The 19733-nt window shown below is 35.8% G+C and overlaps 1 protein-coding gene across 9 annotated transcripts in view; it reads left to right on the forward strand.

Moving 5' to 3' along the window:
* The window catches only part of ARFIP1 (ADP ribosylation factor interacting protein 1), a 133620-nt gene that overhangs the window by 50892 nt on the left and 62995 nt on the right, over positions 1-19733 (forward strand). For 8 of the 9 annotated variants that reach the window (XM_058550207.1, XM_058550210.1, XM_058550208.1 and 5 more), the window contains one exon: positions 14794-14902. The exons of the other annotated variant lie outside the window; for it this stretch is intronic. In XM_058550207.1, the coding sequence (XP_058406190.1) occupies positions 14794-14902 (109 nt within the window). The remainder of the gene's footprint in view (positions 1-14793; positions 14903-19733) is intronic. 9 annotated transcript variants of the gene reach the window in all.

Consider the following 19733-nt stretch of genomic DNA (forward strand, 5'->3'; position numbering starts at 1 on the left):
CATACTGCATAATGCACTCTCAAAGTATAAAGTCTTGTATAAAATTAAGATGGTAGCTTTTTAAGTTGTCATAACTTGGCTGGCCAGTTGGTGTCACTGTGGCACAGGCAGTGAAATTGTAAAGGTTTCTGTTCTTGGTTTTGTGTCTCATTGCAGATGTTTCATTTTCCTTTTGATTTCCCTTCTTAGTCTGTCCCACAAGAGGCCCTGGTTAGACTCTTAACTCAACAGTCACGTTCATATAGAGATTATAATCGAAGAACCTGTCCTAAAAATCCCCTGGCAGCAGCTTAGCATATGTTAATGTTTTGGGGCTTGTTACTCTTTTTATTAAGATAAGGGGCAGCAGCTATATATGTAGATGATAGGATGATGATCTTAGTGTTATTGCAGTTTTTTTACAACAAGACTATTTTTGCTTCTAAATAAAAAGTAATTCTTGTTTTTTAAAGAGTAGTCCAGTTTAATCTCTAAAGACTACACATCACTCTTTTACTTTTAAAAGAGTCAAGTACTCTTTACATATTATTTATAATTTATTCTGTTATAGTGCTGGTCAAAATATTAGGTTAGAAATATGCAATTTTGTGCCATGAATTAAAGAGAAGAAGCAAATGTTAGCTCCACATGGTTGAAACTTCTTGTGAATTAAGTTATATTTGGCAGATTTAGAGAAATTACCTTAGTAGATATAGCTAAAATGAAACTTTTTCTGTGATAGGCCTAAAACCAAAATCCATGATTTAGGTTTTTCCACGTATGGACCTTTTCTCTAGAAATATGTACATATATGTGCAACACAAATTTTGCATTCAGTTTTAGGGAGTTTAGGACCCCCTGAATCTTGCCTGTGGATCCTTAGGTTTCCTGGGTCTTAACAATTCCTGGCTTACAAATTTTGAGTTAAATCACAGGATTTTAGTTCAATAGGAGTACCTTAGAGATTCCCCAAGTCTCACTCCTTTATTTTACAACTAAGGAAAAGGGCCCTTGAGGTTGTAATGGAATTACCCATATTAACTAGCTGTACCAAAAAGCTTTTGTGATTTGACTGTAAGTACAGTGAGGGCAAGAAAGTGCCCATTCATTACCTTATCTCCAGGATCTGGCAACAGTGCTGGCACATAATAGATAATCCAGACTTTTATTAAATGTTTGGTGAATGAGTGAGAGAACGAACCAGCACATTAGAGCCAGGACTAGAAACAAGGTTTCTAGACTTCTATGGAAGAACAGGGAAGAGATATTGTACTGTTAAACTTGATACATCTTGTGTCCTTAATTTCCCAGCATACCTCATCATCGTTGTTGTTGTTGTTGAAGTTTTTGTGTATACAGTCTTTATTGTTATTATTGTTTTACTCTTTTTTTGTGTGTGTGTGAGGAGATCAGCCCTGTGCTAACATCCTCCAGTCCTCCTCCTTTTTTGCTGAGGAAGACTGCCCCTGGGCTAACATCCATGCCCATCTTCCTCCACTGTATATGGGACGCCACTACAGAATGGCTTGCCAAGCAGTGCGTCGGTGGGTGCCTGGGATCCGAACCGGCGAACCCCAGCCGCAGCAGCGGAGCACGCGCACTTAACCGCTTGCACCACCGGGCTGGCCCCAGTTTTACTCTTTAATGCTTCTGTTAAACTAAGTAGTTTCCCCATTCCCCTGTACTTATCAGTCTGGATAACGTACTCTAGCAGTCTGGAGAAGATTTGGGAAGGAATATGAGTAGAAATTGTCGTAACACTGTTTTGGGTATATTTCCTCCCCTCACCCCAATGTTGTAACAGTAAATGTTGTCCATTTATATATCTGCTTTTCCTAAGAGACTGGAATCACCTTTAGAGCAGAGACAGTGTGTACACACTGCACAGTTTATGGTTCACAGTAGTAGCTCAATAAAGGCAGTATAAGGACTTAATGTTTTCTACTTCAACCATCCTACCCTAGAGTTTGAACAGCATGTGATGACAGTTTGTCTTCACACCATATAGTAGTACGATGTAACATTTCTGCATTACTGACTTCGAAAAAATTTAGTAGCGCAGTCAGGGGCAACATTGATGTGATGGGGGCTTTTTCCAAAGACCAGTTTTTACCAGATATATGTCTTGGACCCTTTAAGAGGTATGGCAAATGTTTTTCAAGGCTTGTTTAACCTATGCAAATCTAGATTCATTTTAATATTTACTTTTCAAGTATAGAATATATTCTTAGTACTATTACCACAAATTAAGTTTTTAAATATATGTGTTTATTATATATATATATCTATTAAATTAACTCTGGATTGGGATTCCTGTTGAAAATTGTGAATAAATATAATTTTTAATGAAAGGCTGAAGCCTTAGCTATCTTAATTATAATCTGTAGATTGTGCCTTCGTTTATAAAAAAACGCTATCATGGATAAATTTTTTGATCCCTAGGAGGAATTTTTGAATGTAGATACATACAAATATTTCCACAAGAGTAGCCTTTGAATGAATTCAGCATGTCCTTGATGCAAGTTGGTACATGATTTTATTCTTATCAAACTTCAGTACTGCTTAGAATCTAGACTAAGGTAGTGCGGGAGTGGGGGTGAGGCCAAGAGGGTAGGCAGTTAACCGCCGAAAGATAGTAATACTGTAAGTTCTTGTTAAATGTTTGTTGAATGAATGAGGGGGAGCAGGGAGAGAGCGAGAGAAATGAGATTGAGATTTTGAGAGAGAGAGAGAGAGAGGGAGAGGGAGAGTGTGTGTGTTGATGAACAGAGAAAATAGATAAGTCAGGAGATTTGCTATCTTGATCAAGTGAAATAACAGATATCAGAGGAGGTTGTGATCATAAAGTGAATTATTAGACTTAAGATTCCAGAAGTGTTACTTCCTGAGTGATGATAAGGTCCAAACAGTGACCATGGGAATTCGGTTGCCTGAGTAGAACGGGGCATGAAAGATGAAAGGCATTAGAGGTGAAGAGGCAAATGAAATCTGAGACTAAAGTATAGGTTGGGTTGTACTATATTGGTCTAATATATCTTTTGTCTGCCCTCCAACTTTTTCTGACCCTTTGTGCAATTACAAATTACCAAACCTGAATCAAACTACCAACTTTACACTTTCTACAAGTATAATGAGGAAAAGAAAAAAATCATACACCTTTACAGATAGTTATTACCACAGCCTATCATTCTGCATCGACATAGGTAGACAGGCTCATGCAGTAAATTTTATTTCATTTTAAGTATTTCACAATTTGTATTAAAAAAATAAAGCAAACATACTACATACCATGCCATTAGTAGACTGTGTTTTTGATGAGCTATGAAAACTCCGCATAGACACCTTATATATCAGTTGGGAAGGAGCTGCAAACTGAACATAGAGTCATTCACTGAAAGTGTGCCCAGTGGCATGCAAAAGTTGAGTTAGCAGGATAATAGTAAGAATTGGGGATAGAGCAGAAGACCTGGATATGCCAAAGCCCTCAATAAAGATTTGGGACTGATTGGAAAGAAGGTAGATGACAATGTTAAGATAGGGAAGAGGGCAGTAAGGTAAGGTGGCCAGCAAGGAGATGAGGGATGGGGGTCAGTATTGCACAAGGATGGAAAAGCAGTTCTCTCCGAGAGTTTCTCAAAATGTAGATGAAGAATTACCTGCATCAGAGTCGCCTGGCAAGTTTACTTGTTTGAAATTCTGACTCCTGGCTTCCACACTCCACTTAATGAGAATCACAACAGGCAGCTAAGAAGAATCTGCATTTTCAATAGGTTTCTTACTCAAACTAAAGTTTAAGGACAGGTAGTTTAGAAGTACCGGTGGAGAAAATTCTGACCTTGCCTTCTACCCACTTGGTAAGTACAATGTTGGAGAATAATCAGCTTTGACTCAAGATAATTGTAGAGAAGCAAGAGGCCACTACGAGGAGGTTAAGGATGTTGCAATATGTTTACAGTAGAATTTGGAATGTGGTGGTCTGTTTGAATAATAGCTTTGCTTCTGGCAGTTATTCCTTATAGGCAGCTAACTGTTAAAACAACAAAGGGAATTTTAAATTACCAAAATTCATAGAAGATTTAACATAAAATTTTCAATTTGTTTCTTTAAAAATTATATTATATAAATGCTTTGGAAGGTTTTATCTATTTTGAAGAATATGAGATAAGATGTTTAAATTGAGAAAATTTATTAGTAAATGAAATGTTAGTGTTATATCTGCTAAATGCTAGATATAGTAAAGCAGAACAAGACAGATAATCAACCTGGTCTTAGAAAGCTTACAGTCTGCAGGGAGAAAGAATATAGACAAATTAATTTTAACACTGAGTGAGAAGTGATGTGCTAGGCCAAGTATAGCATGGTCTGAGAACTGGTAGGAGGAGTATGTAAAGATTACCTGCTGTCCAAGCTGAATCTGAAGGATGAGCTAGACAGATGAAGAAGGATGAAGAATGTTCCCATCAGAGGCAACTATAAAGACCTGAAAAAGGTGCAAGACCATAGAATTGAAAATTCACTGTTGTTGGAGTGGAGTATATGGGGGCAGATGTGTAAGAAGTGAGGCTAGAGAGATAAGTAGGGACCAGATCCTGCAAAACTTTAAAACCGTGTCGAGGGGTTTAGGCTTTACGTAAAAGGCAGTGGAGGGCCATTAAATGACATAAAAATGGAAATGTCTCAATCAGATTCACATTTTAGAAAATTGTCTCTGCCTATAGTTTGAAGAATGAATTTTAGGGATGATACGACTAGAGACAAGGAAGACAAATCAGTTAGGTCACCAAGGGAAGAAGGGAAATAGGACTTCTTTTATAGATAAACTAGAACAGTGAAGAACACCAAGCTGTTTTTAAAGATGTAGATAGGAGGAAAACTGGGAGAGTACAGTGTAAGGAAATTAAGGGAAAAGAGTTTGTGTAGTTTATAGACTGTTTGGAGAACCCTTACAGATTGTCGTGGTTACAGTACATGCTTTGAGAGTCACTGCTTTATTCAAGATTTCTCCTCCTCACCCTAAGTAAAAGGGGAGGATTAATTAATAAATCTCTAGTTCTGCTTATGTATTGCAATGTTGTACATCTTATAAAGGATGTGTATTTTAAAGCACATTTGCTGAACATTTTGTGTTCTTTGTCTGTTGGTTTTGTACTAACTTTAGTTCAAAAGTAGATTACATACCATGCTAAATTATAAGTTCTGAAGTTATGTTTTTAACCTCATTCTTATTCTTACCTCTGTTAAAATATACAAAATGGAGGCAAGTTATTTGGGCTGAAATAAGCACCCCTTCACAGTTTTATGGAAGCTGTTACTACAAATATTATTTTGTATCCTTTGAAAAGGACTTAAAATATACATGAAACTTTTTTTGCCAAAAGCATTGTGTTTTGTTTTAGCTTAATTATTTATTTTTAAAAACTTAAATACTCCAGCATTATCCTAGTAGCTTGAATAGAAAGTTAACTTCAGGTTTATTCCAATTTATTGTCCAGTTGTTAAGCACAACTTTGCAAAGTCTTAAACTTGGAGTTGAATGTCAGCAACATAAAAATGCAAATTCGAGATTTTATGTTGTTGCTTATAAATGGACTCGTTGTCTCTCAAATATATTCTGGAAACTACAGGAGTAAATGCAATAGTAGATATTTTAAAAGTTACTAAGCTAGGCACAGCCTTATTACTGAGATACTTTTAAAAAATGTAAGGGTTATGTAAAGACACATTTTAAGTTTTTGTGAACTATGAGGCTAAATTATATTACTTAGAGAATGTGTATTTTACAAAAAACAGTCAACAAGCTCATAAAATACTGAGTGTTACCTCAGAAGTCATGCATTCCTCTCACATAGCCTGTATCATTTTGTGTTGCATTTAGCTGCCAGACCACTGTCAAAATGATATTTCTGTTTAGAATCTGAATGGACCCATTTGTACCACTTTGGGTTAGGTTCCTCTGTTAGTAACAGTTTAGGCAAAGGAAGGCCTTAGTGCTTTTCTGATTTTACAGCTGTTTTACATACAGGACACAAGGTTTTTTCTGGAAGACCTTTTGTTTGTTGAGGAAAGGACCCCTGGGAAACCATTGAGAGGGGTTTGAGTGAGATGCAATATCCTCAGACAACTAGAAGTTTTTTCTTAAAGAGGCGATTTGTGACAATACGAAAGGCATCCCTGTAACTTCTTGAAAACTTAGGTAATCAGAGATAGCCATCATATTTACTATTTAACTTGTTACTGGCTCCCCTCTTCCCAACTACTACTACTGTTATCTCTTTTCTGGGAATTTGCACAATATTTTGTGACAGGACAGATGATTCTAATGAGTAATGTTCTTGCAGGTAAGTTCCAAGAATATAGCAAACACAACTCTCCTGGACCTCTATGCCATTTGTGTGCTGTTTGAGTGTTATTTTGTTATCCCTCATGTTTTGAGGGGTGTCTTTGATACTTTTTTTCTTAAGGGGAGCTGAAAAGCTGTCAAGACTTAGAGCAAGGCAACATCCTAGGAAACCATTCTAAAAATAGTCGACCTTAATGACCAAACTTGTAAAGTGTAAAAGATACCTTGGTGGTTTGATAGTATTTATTTTATAAGTGAATATATTTGTCTTTCAGAGAGAAAAGATTGTCTGGTTTTAATGTAAATATGAATAAAAGGATCACTAATATTTAAAGCTAGAAACCATTGATTTAGCATATTAAAAAATCAACTGGAGGGCCGGCCCTGTGGCTTAGCGGTTAAGTGCACGCACTCGCAGCTGGCGGCCCGGGTTCAGATCCCGGGCGCGCACCGCTTCTCTGGCCCGGGTTCGGATCCTGGGCCAGCACCGCTTCTCTGGCCATGCTGAGGCCACGTCCCACATACAGCAACTAGAAGGATGTGCAGCTATGACATACAACTATCTACTGGGGCTTTGGGGGGAAAACATAAATAAATAAAATCTTTAAAAAAAAAAAATCAACTGGAAAGGAAAAGATAATTTATTTAGCAAAATGAACAGACTCAAAGATTTGGTTTAAAAAATAGGAAGTAAATAAAACAGTGTAAAGAATGTTTTCTTTTTAATTCTAAGTGCTCTTCAAAACAACATACAGATGAAAAGGATGTTGTCCTGTGACAAGAGGTTTTAAGTGACAAGAGGAAGTAAGTAAAATGGAAGGAAACTTCATCTGTTTTGATTGGTAGGAAATTAAAGTTGAGAATTTGCATTAGTGTGTTTAAACTTTTAGCAGATTCTGAAATAATGATTTTTTAAAAGGTATTTCTTTAAATCTTTTAGAAAACTTAGTAGATAAAATGAATTCTAAGTCTCTAATACATTGCTTGTGGCTATTTACATTTACTAGACATTAGAGTTAATATTCTTTCTTGAAGCTTAGTCCTGACTATATTGCTAGTTATTTAGTAACTAAATGACACTTTTTTGTGTCCCAGTTTTCTCATCTGTAAAATAGTAGTGATAGTACTACTTAAGTATTATTGTCAAGATTAAATGAGATAATACACAGGCAATTCTTGCTTTGTATAGTTCCAATATGCATTAGTTTCAGTTACCGTGCTTTAATTCAATAATACCAGTCCCCCAACAACACAGCTCAAATTGCGGTCACCACAGTGTATCTACTATAATTATATAGAGTACAAACTTTGCTGCTAGCACTTAGGTCCATAAATCACTATGTAAATATTAGATGGGTATTATGATTATTGACTAATCATGTCACTTCTTTCACAGTCTCTTGGTGGTTGGTCACTGCATTATCTGTTATTCAGTTCACATACAGACAGCAAACTGTGTAATTATATTACCTTCTTGTCTCCTGATCATAAACTCATGTGACATTTTCCAAAAATGGATAATCAAAAGGGAATGGGTGTACAAAGATTTAAGTGCAGCAAAGAAATGAAAAAGTATAACACTAGAAGAAGTGAAATTCAAATCAAACCTAAATGGAGTTGTGGAAGAAATAACTGACCATTGTTAGAATGTTGATGCTGCCACTGTTCGAAAGACTCTAGATTTGAACCAGAAGAACTTAGTGAAGGCTAACTTAACAACATAAACAAGGAAAGTTTTTAACATTTTGACAAGAATTTTTAAAGGTCATGGAATAATCCATTTTTCCCATTAATCACTTTGCACAGTTTTAGCTTGCTTGGTCATTTTTATGATCTTGCACTGACATGCAAACTGAGGACTGCCTGTACACTAAACTGCTTAGAACAACTCCTGGCACATAGTAAGTGCTCAAGAAATATTTAGCATTGTGATTGTTAGTAATAGCACTAATTAGTTGTAAAGATGATTGTAATAGGGGAGAGGGGTGGCTAACATTACCTGAGTGCCTAAAAATATCTACTGGGTGCTTTGCCCATATTATCTCACCTAATTTTCATAATACCCTGAGGTAATTTTTAGCTTCTTTTTACAGCTGAGCAAACAGGGTCTAAGAAAGTTTTTAAGTACTTGCCCAGGATCACAGAGCCACTAAATAGGAAAACTGGTCAGTCTGAGTTATCTTTCATGTTTCTAGTAATAGTTGGTACTTGATGCGACGATCACAAACTTTAAAAAGTGATTTAAGAGGCTGGCCGCGTGGTGTAGTGGTTGAGTTCGGCCCACTCTGCTTCGGCGGCCCAGGTTTGCTGGTTTGGATCCCGGCTGCAGACCTACAACACTCGTCAGGCATGCTGTGGCAGCGTCCCACATACGAAATAGAGGAAGATTGGCACAGATGTTAGCTCAGGGCAAATCTTCCTCAAGCAAAAAAAAACAAGAGGAGGATTGGCAACGCATGTTAGCTCAGGGCGAATCTTCCTCAGCCAAAAAAAAAAAAAGAAGTGATTTAAGAGTCTTTGCTGTTGATAAACGTCTTTTAAGTATGCTATACAAAATTCAAAAGATGTTTTCATGGGGAACTCTAATCAGGGTGAAGAAAGCAAGAATAAATCTTTGCAGCTTACTTATATTTATTATTATATTATTGTGCTCTTATTTTATGTTTATTACTTTGTGTTTATTCCCATAATGATTAGCAGTAAGATCCTTAAAATTAAAAAAATGTATATGTTATACCTTTGCTTGGGTAACAAAATACTGGAGTAGGTACTTTTTTGCTTTTTCTTCTTTAAGGCTAATTCAAAGAGATGTTCCTGGTAAAACCAATGTTAGTTTTCTGTTTTGAGACCTGTCACCTCCACTGGATTATCTAACAAAGAGTTTGCTTTGAGTCTTGCTAATGAAAAACTCTGGATATTGAGTATACATTGGTTTTACTACTACTCTTTCTTAAAAATGTTTTTATTAAATATTAGATATAAAAGAATGTTGACACAGTATATATAAAGGTATAAAGAATAACAATACAAATAAAAAGCATCCAGATTAAAAAGGAAGAGGTAAAACTATCTCTATTTGCAGAAAACATGATCTTGTATATAGAAAATCCTAAGGAATCCATCAAAAAACTATTAGAATAACAGCAAAGTTGCAGGATATAAGAGCAATATGCAAAATTCAGTTTTATTTCTAGACACTAGGAATAAATAATCTAAAAATAAAATTAAGAAAACAATTCCATTTACAATAACATCAAAAATAAGAAAATACTCAGGAATATGTGCAAATACTCAGGAATATGTGCAAGACTTGTATGCTGAAAACTATAGAACATTGTTGAAAATTAAAGAAGATTTAAATAAATATGAGGGTATCACATGTTCATGGATCAGAAGACTTAATTTGTTAAGATGACAATGCAGGCTTTTTTTTTTATTGAGGTCATAATAGTTTATAACATTGTGAAATTTCAGTTGTACAATATTATTTGTCAGTCACCATATATATGTGTCCCTTTACCCCTTATGCCCACCCCCCCAACCCACTTCCCCTCTGGTAACCACTAATCTTTTCTCTTTGTCCATATGTTTGTTTATCTTCTACATGTGACTGAAATCCTACGGTGTTTGTCTTGCTCTGTCTGGCTTATTTCGCTTAACGTAATACCCTCAAGGTCCACCCATCTTGTTGCAAATGGGATGATTTTGTCTTTTTTATGGTTGAGTAGTATTCCATTGTGTATATATACTATGTTTTCTTTATCCATTCGTCAGTCAGTGGGTGCTTGGGTTTTTTCCACATCTTGGTTATTGTGAATAATGCTGCACTGAACATAGGGGTGCGTAAGTCTCTTTGAATTGTTGATTTCAAGTTCTTTGGATAAATACCCAGTAGTGGGATAGCTGGACCATACAGTATTTCTATTTTTAATTTTTTGAGAAATCTCCATACTGTTTTCCATAGTGGCTGTACCAGTTTGCATTCCCACCCCAGCTGGTTTTTTTGTAGAAATTGACAAACTGATCATACATAAATACAAAGGATCCAAAATAGCCAAAAGAGTTTTGAAAAAGAAAAACAGTTGTGGGATTCACTACCTCTGATTTCAAAACTTGCTACAAAGCTACAGTAATCAAAACAGTATGGTACTGGCATAAGGAAGACATATAGATCAATGGAATGGAATTGAGAGCACAAAAATAGACCCTTGCATTTATGATCAGTTGAGTTTCAGCAAGGGGGCCAAGACAGTTTTCAATGTGGAAAGAATAGTCTTCAACACATGGTGCTGGGACAACTGGATATCCACATACGAAGAATAAAGTTGGACCCAGACCTCACACCATACTCAAAAATTAACTCAAAATGGATCAAAGGCTTAAATGTAAGAGCTAAAACTGTAAAACTCTTAGAAGAAAAACAGGGGTGAATCTTCATGACCTTGGATTAAGCCCTTTGATTTCTTAGATATGACACCAAAAGCATAAACAACAAAAGAAAAAATAGATAAATTGGACTTTATCAAAATTTAAAACTTTTGTGCTTCAAAGAACACCAGGAAGAAAGTAAAAAGGCAGCCCAAAGAATTGGAAAAAATATTTACAAATCATGTGTCTGATAGGGGAATTGTATCTTACAACTCAACAGTAAAATGACAAATGACCCTATTAAAAATAGGGCAAAAAATATGAATAGACATTTCTCCAAAGAAGGTATACAAATGGCCAGTTAGCACATGAAAAGATGCTCAACATCATTAATCATCAGGGAAATGCGAATCAACACTACAGTGAGGTACTACTTCACACCTGCTAGAGTGGCTATAATCAAAAAGACAGATAATAACAAGTGTTGACAAGGATGTGGAGAAATGAGAACCCACATACATTGCTTTTGGGAATGTAAAATAGTGCAGCCCTTTTGGAAGACAGTCTTGACAATTCCTCAAAAAGTTAAACATGGAGTTACCGTATGACCCAGCCAAAAACACGTGTACTAATGTTCATAGCAACATTATTTGTAATAGCCAAAAAGTGAAAACAATCCAGGTGTCCATCAGCTGATGAATGGATAACAAATTGTGGTGTATCTATACAATGGAATATTATTCAGACATAAAAAGAAATGAACTACTGATATATGCTACAGTATGAGTGAACCTTGAACATAGTATGCTACAGAACATATACTGTATGATTCCATTTATGTGACTGTTCAGAGTAAGCAAAACGATAGAAACAGAAAGTAGATGATTAGTGTTGTTAGGGGCTAGGGAAAGGTAGGAATGGGGAGTGACTTGTAGTGGATGCTAAGTTTCTTTTTGGGGTGATGAAAATGTTCTAAAACTAGGTATTGGTATGGCTACACAACTCTGTAAGTATACTACTGAATTATATACTTTAAAAGGGTGAATTTTATGATATTTCAATGAAGTGAATTCACGGTACAGTGAATACCTATGTGTCCACCACTCAGTTAAGAAATAGAACATCACTGCTACCTTTTAAGTCATTGTTCTCTCCTCACATAGCCACACAGCTCACTCTCACTTTGTTCGGGATTCTGCCCACATTGTACCTCCTCAGAGAGACCCCACCTAAAATAGTACCCTTGGCCTGTCACTCTATATCCCTCTTGTCCTGCCTTAAAAGAAAAAAAAAAAAAAAGTTATTTAGTATTTATTACTTATAGCACTTATTATTACCTGACATAACATTTATTTGTTTACTCTCAGTCTTCTCCACCCTCTACCCCCCATATAGGTCTAACATGGGCAGAGACTTGATCTGTTTCCTACACTGCTGTATCTCTTGTGTCGGAAGCAGTGGCTGTTATGAAGTTGGTGCTTATTAAATGTTGGTTCAATGAATAAATAAATCCTTTATGTTCCAGAGCTCAGGCAATACTTTCTCCTTTCTTATTTGGTTCTCATGGACTTAGTTCCTATTCTGAATTCTTCTGATACTTATTGTCTTTACTTTGACACTAAGTTCAACTTTTATGTTAATGTTTATATATCTTATAAAGTGAGGCAAGGACTGTATCTTATCTTTTTCTTTGCCCAGAAAGTCTAACATATAATAAGAGTAAGCAAATACTCATTAAATTAAATTTTAAAATAAATCTATTGCTGTAGGACCTTCTTAATCTTTATGGTGTTGAGTCATAAGTCCTTTAGTTCATTGAACAAATTCATTTATTCATTCATTCAACAAGTATTTATTGAATATCTACTACATTTCAGGCACTATCTCATTGCTAAATATATAGCAGTAAACAAAATAGACAACATCCCTGCTTTCATGAAGCTTGCAGTATAGTGAGGGGAGACAAAAATAAACAAATATACACATAATATGTTACTTAGTGTTAACTGCTATTAGAAAAATAAAACAGTCTAATAAGCAGAATAGGGAGTTCCAGTGTGAAAGTTGCATGAGTTACTATTTTATGTTGTTGGGGAGGAAAACCTCTCTGGCCAAAGGAGCGGTAAAGAAGCAAGCCCTGTGGATTTCTGGTAGAATTTCTTCTACTCTACAAGTACAAAAGGCTCTGAAACAGAGTTAGGTTTATTGTTTTTGAGGAAACAGGGCAGCTGCAAGGCTGAGGCTAGTAGGAGATGAAGTCAGATATATAATCCTTTGAGAACATTTAATAGTCTGGGTTTTACTTCTAGTGAGATATTGGGGGCTATTGGAGAGTTTTGTATATGGGGTAACTTTGGTTGATGTGTGGAGTTAGTGGTGTGTGTCATGGATAGAAGCTGGAAGACCAGTTGGGAGACTCTTGGAATAATCCAGGTCAAATATGATGCTAGTTTAGACCAGAGTGGTAGCAGTGGAGTGGAGATGGTAAGAATTGGTTTGATCTTGGATATATTTTGAGGGTAGATCTGATAGGATCTGCTAATAGTTTAGATGTGGATATGAGAGAAGAAGAAGAGTCAACGATAACTCCTAAGTTTTTGGCTAAGATTTTGATAGTAGAGACGCCATTAACTGAAAGAAGTGAAAACTGTACATGGTGTTATTTTGTTTTGTCTTTTGGGCATGGGGATTTACTGTGAAAATCAATCGGTTTTGGACATACTGAGATGCCTATTTGATATCCAAGTGGAAATGACAAGTATGTGGTTAGATATATTGGAATTAAAGAGGGAGGCCCAGGTAAGACATAAATTTGGGAGTTGTCAATGTATAGATGATTTTTAAAGCCAAAAGAATCAATAAGATCACCCAAGAAGTGAGGCTAGGAGAAAAAGTCCTCTGATTGAACCCTGGGGCACTCCAGGATTTGGAGGTTGGGGAGATGAGGAGGAATAAGCAAAGGAGATGATAGAACATGTCACATGATGTAAGAGGAAAATCAAGAGTGTCCTGAGCTGGGAGTTGAAAGTGTAACAAAGAGAGAACAATCGTCTGTATCAAATGCTGTTCGATAAATCACATAAAATGAGAATCGACCTCATTAGTTATTAATACAGAGTTCACCATACCAATCCAGTAATTGCCTAGGCAAAATTGATGAGCTTCTCAAGAAAAACCCTTCTCAACACTTGTCAGTTATGAGAGACTGCATCTGTTAAGTTTTGACTTTGCAAGTTGGAAAACTCAAAATGTTAGTTCTGAGTTTTCAAATTATAACTGTACGTTGTATGTCTTAGGGTAAAGTATTAAGAAAGGATTTCAAAGACGTATTTATCTTTTAGTGCATCACTAACTTGTCATTATTGTGGAAAACCAATAGGATCCATCATAGACTCTGATTTTGAAAATTTGGTAATTCTTTATATCCAAGCCAGAGGAAGGAAAGGAATTTTAATTGGAAATCTGTGTTTCTTGGCTTTCTCTCTTTTTTTTTAACTGTAAGACTGAATGTTGACTATTATATTTATTACAGTTAAGTTCCAATTATAAGCTAATTTGCAGTTAGGCTGACAATATCAGTGTTGAATATAAATCTAAATAGCAGGAAATTTCCTTTACCTAACCCTGATTAAAGTCAGAGAAGCCCTGTTTACCTGGCTAACCTTAAAATCAAAGGAAAATTAATATTGCAAGTGAATGATTTGTTTGTACTGACCATTAGCCAGGATCATCATGATTATATTAGACATCAGTCAGTTTTTTAATATTAAACATGGCTTTTTAGTCCTTTTCATTCTGTTTTTTAAAATGATATTCCTGGTGTATCAGTAGATTAGAAATTTGAAAATTTATTTTTAATATCTGCCTGCTGCTTAGTTCTAGAACAATGAAAGTATGTTGTATTTGGTATACACTGTACCTCTCAATAGCAAATCTTGCTGATTTTGCTGCTGGTTGTACATCATTACAGAATGCTGTGACAGCATAAGGGAATACTACATAGTAGAGAGAAAAATAGTTTAAGATGTGATTAAAAGGACACTGAACTGTTATGTGATGTGAGATTTTTTTACAAAGATTTTCTCTTTTATTCAAATGTTGCTAAGGATTTGAAGCGTTCATTACCAGCTGGACTTGGTCTCTCAGAAACCCAAATTACATCTCATGGCTTTGACACTACCAAAGAGGGGGTTATTGAAGCAGGAGCATTTCAAGGTAAGAGCCCATATGTTTTTAAAGATGGCTAGGGCGGAGGATGGGAGAAGTTCACCAAATGCTACGTTTATTAATAAAGCATGCGAGTCGAGCCCTTTAAATCTGTGATAAAACACCAATTATAAACATAATCCTTTTTCTCTTCAATTTAAATAATTTAACTATTGTTTTAGTAGTCTTCTTTATGTAAATCAATGTGCATAATTTCACTGATTCTTATTTAAGAATTGGTTTTAAAGTACTGAAATAAAAACTAAAAAATTATATCAAAAATGCAGATTTAAATTATTTTAACCTGTAACCACAAAATGTATAGCTATAAGTGAATATTGATTTGTAAAAGGCATATTTCCTTTCTCAAAGTAATTAGAAACATGAAATTTTTATGTTTTCTACTATACATTCTGTATAGAGGTCTCCAAGACCACCCTCAGATTCAATAATTTACTAAGAGGACTCACAGGACTCAGTATACAGTCATACTCACAGCTATGATTATTACAGCGAAAGTATACCAAGAACAATTAGCAAAGGCAAAGGATGCCTGAGGCAGAGTCTGGGGGGTAGGCATAAGCTTGCAAGGGTCTTCTCCCAGTGCAGTCACACAGGGCGTGCTTAATTTTCCCTGCAGAGATGTGGCAACATCTCTGTATGAAGTGTTGCTAACCAGGGAAGCTCATTAGAGACTCAGTGTCCAGGGTTTTTCTTTTCTTTTATTGAAGTCACATTGGTTTATAACATTATATAAATTTCAGATGTAAATCATTATATTTCTACTTCTGTATGGACTGCATCGTATTCATCACCAAAAGTCTAGTTGCCATCTATCACCATACACATGTGCTCCTTTAACCCTTTTGCCTTCCCCCTGCCCACTTCCCTTATGGTAACCACCAATCCGTTGCTATATCTGTGTTTGTTTATCTTCCACATATGAGGGAAGTCATATGGTAATTGTCTTTCTGTGACTTATTTCACTTAGCATAATACCCTCAAGGTCCATCTATGTTGTCACATATTCAGTGCCCTGGGTTTTTACTGGAGATTGCTCGCATAGGCACCCTCTCCCTAGCATGGACCAATATTCCAGACTCCCAGAAAGAAAGCAGGTGTTTAGCCCATACTGTTTGTATAAACAGTTTAGGCATAGGGAGCCCGTCTTACCATCCTGAGAATGGAGGGAATCTTCCCAAAATTTAAGTTCTCAGATGCCAACTAAGGGCCTGTCTTGTAAGCTGGTCTTTTTTTTTTTTTTTTTTTTTGTGAGGGAGATCAGCCCTGAGCTAACATCCATGCCAATCCTCCTCTTTTTGCTGAGGAAGACTGGCCCTGAGCTAACTTCCATGCCCATCTTCCTCCACTTCATGTGGGACACCGGCATAGTATGGCCCGACAAGTGGTGCGTAGGTGCGCGCCGGGATCCGAACCTGGCCCCGGTAAGCTGGTGTTTTTAAGGAGAAGCAGTTAAACCTTTACATTAACTGTTTTCTGCACATATTCCATATATGTCTATTTTTAATATAAAGGAAAAAGTTGCCTCCTTTTTCAATACTGTTGCCTTAATAAGCTTTTTAAAGTGTTTTTTCATTTTCACTTGAGTGAAAGAAAGTAAAACCATGTAAACATTTGGATGTAAAAACTGGATTGTTTTCTTGACAGAGCTATAGTTAAAGTAGTAGCTATAGTTAATGTTCAATGAAGTATATTAATTTTAATACTACATTATAATTTCACAAAATGAAAAAATATCTCCATGCCTTTGTAATTGTTAGCCCTCTTAAAGATAATATTCTATATTTTTATTATACTAAAGGCCAATACTTTATTCAAAAACAACTTATATTTTGAAATATATTCTTTGCTAAATAGGTCCTATAAATAAGCATTTAGGATAATCCAGTATGATATCCTCTGCTCTAGACTGTAAAATGAATGGGCTGTCTAGTGACACCATTTTTTTTCCCTTTTCATTCTAACGTTCAGAAAAATAAAGCTATAGAAAGGGAGCATACATGTCAGTAATCAATAGTCATTGTATAGCATTGTGGCATACTTATCTAGGGGATAACTTTGAGTTTGAAAGAGTTGACTGAGTGCCTAAAATTATGAGTGCTTAAAGATATAAGGCTTACTTTGCATAATGTGACACTTTTTTTGGACCAATCACCAATTTCCAAATTTAAGTGTCAACATAGAATAAAAAGATACTTTTACTACTAAGATACTTTATTTTCAATGAAATTATTTAGGCTGACATTTGGTTTAATCTTTTTCTCCTTAAATGGAATAGTATTATACAAGAATTGAAATCAAATGGCCATTATAAACTGCTGTGCATGAGCATGAAAATGCCAATCAGTTTCACTTGCTTATGGATACATCTTAATCCTTCAAATTGGAAAAAAGATATGTTTCATGATAATGGCAATAATTTATGTCTCAGATTAGTTAAGCATTTATTGTAAAGTTGCAGTTGTTTTAAGTGCCCTTGTTTTAAGACATATATAGGTAAATTGAAAGGAACATGAGAAAAAGCAACATGATTAGAATTTAGGAAATAGGTCTTATGAAAAAATGTTAAAGGAGTTGGAGCTGTGTTAGCTCTCTGAAAAAATAACTTAATGACAGCTTATTAATGACTCTATTACTTGAACAGTTATACTAAAAGAAGAGTATTAACCATTTACTTTTCCATCTCAAGAGCAAATTTAGAAGAAATTATGCTTAAATTTAGCCTAACAACAACAAATATTGAAATCTGCCTAACAAATATATTGCAGAATCAGTAATAGTGGAAATCATGAATAAATGAGAGTTCACAAAAGTAAAGTGTATTTGGTACCTAAGTTTTGTTTTAATGGGGTTTTGGTCGTTGCCTGCGTGTATTCAGATTCATACATATATTCATATTCCTAGATTTCTGTTGTTGAGATGAAACAGAGCGAATTCCCCAAATTTAGTCAATTAGCAAGATCCTAGATTCTTAAGAATTATTTTTTATTGGATATTAGTGAATGATTTTAGTAACTGATTTCTTCTAAATTAGTGGTTTAGAGGGTTGAAGATCCAGAGAAGTGATAATTACCCTTGAAAGGAAAGCAAAAAAGCTGAAGTACTCAGTTACCTCAGCACCATGTCTTTTGCTATTTTAGTTTGGAAAGTTCTGTGTCATTTGTTACATATATTATACACATTCTCATGTTATGTCATTGGATTATTTCTTATGCAAGATTAATAAACAATGATAACCAGAACAACAGAGCTCTGTTCCTGGGATCATCAAGAAATGGAACTACAGTAGTCATCTTTTATTTAACACTTCCTGATTTCATAGAAACCCTTGTGCCTTGGATAGTAAAGATGGTCTTTGTTTACAATGATGATTGGACTGGATAATCTATTAAAATGCCTTCCAGCTTAACAAATAATTTATGGATTGGTATTTTCTATATTGAATTTAATAATAGAGATATTATAGTGTGGATTCAGAACATTTGAGTCTCTCATAAGCTGTTTTAACCTCTCTGGGGCCTGTTTTCTCCTATAATTTAATGTCAGACCAGTTGATTTCCATCATCCCTTCCAGTTTTAAATTTTATGATTCAACAGATTTAAAGAGACAGGTATCTCCCACTTTGAAAGGTAGCACCAGTCTATTTAGATTTATTGTATGTTGGGATTTTAATGCCAAAACCAGTTCAAATTAAGGTTTTCATATTCTTAGAACTGGTGATTTTCTGCATCAGCACTTAGTCTGTCTGAGATATGACCAATTATTACTAATTGTAAGTAAAGAAAGTTGATGTTGAATCTGTCCTATTAGAAAATTTTAATTATAAATTTGATACATAATAGGTTTTCTAAAGAAGTGGGAAAAAGTGTAATTGAAATAAAAGTATCTTACAGACAGTAAAATATTCTCAGCTAGGGGGCCAGCCCCATGGCTTAGCGGTTAAGTGCGCGCACTCTGCTACTGGCAGCCCGGGTTTGGATCCCGGGCACGCACCGACACACCGCTTGTCAGGCCATGCTGAGGCGGCGTCCCCCATACGGCAACTAGAAGGATGTGCAACTATGACATACAACTATCTATTGGGGCTTTGGGGAGAAAAAGGGGGAAAAAAAAAAAGGAGGATTGGCAGTAGATGCTAGCTCAGGGCCAGTCTTCCTCAGCAAAAAGAGGAGGATTGGCATGGATGTTAGCTCAGGGCTGATCTTGCTCACACACACAAAAATTCTCAGCTAAATGTGGAAAGATGTGAATAATTTTTTCAACTTCTTTTTAATTATCACTCCCCTACAGATGTACAGCCTTTACAATTTAAAATAAAGAAAGCAATGGAGGGGCTGGCCTGGTGGCACAAGCGGTTAAGTGCACGCGCTCCTCTGTGGTGGCCCCAGGTTCGCCGGGCCACCGGCGGCACCCAGGTGCACCGACGCACTGCTTGTCAAGCCATGCTGTGGCAGCGTCCCATATAAAGTAGAGGAAGATGGCCACAGATGTTAGCTCAGGGCCAGTCTTCCTCAAAAAAAAAAAAGGGGGAGGATTGGCATCAGATGTTAGCTCAGGGCTAGTCCTCCTCACAAAAAAAAACAATTGAAGCTATACAGTTTTCTTTGGTTTAATGGTGGACATTAGCAACATTGTTGGGTAGTCAGTTTTTCTTACTTTGTAGATAACTAAGGCTCAGAGATGTTGAGTAATTTGCTAGGATGTTCCTGATACTATGGGGTAAATAAAGCCAGAATTTCAAACCCAGAGTTAGAATTTGAAACTTAGTTGTGTTTTATTCAGAAATTGTGTTCTTTTCCCCTAAGTTCTCAAACTTAG

The sequence above is a fragment of the Diceros bicornis genome, chromosome 11 (genome assembly GCF_020826845.1).
Source record: "Diceros bicornis minor isolate mBicDic1 chromosome 11, mDicBic1.mat.cur, whole genome shotgun sequence".
NCBI lineage: Eukaryota > Metazoa > Chordata > Mammalia > Perissodactyla > Rhinocerotidae > Diceros > Diceros bicornis.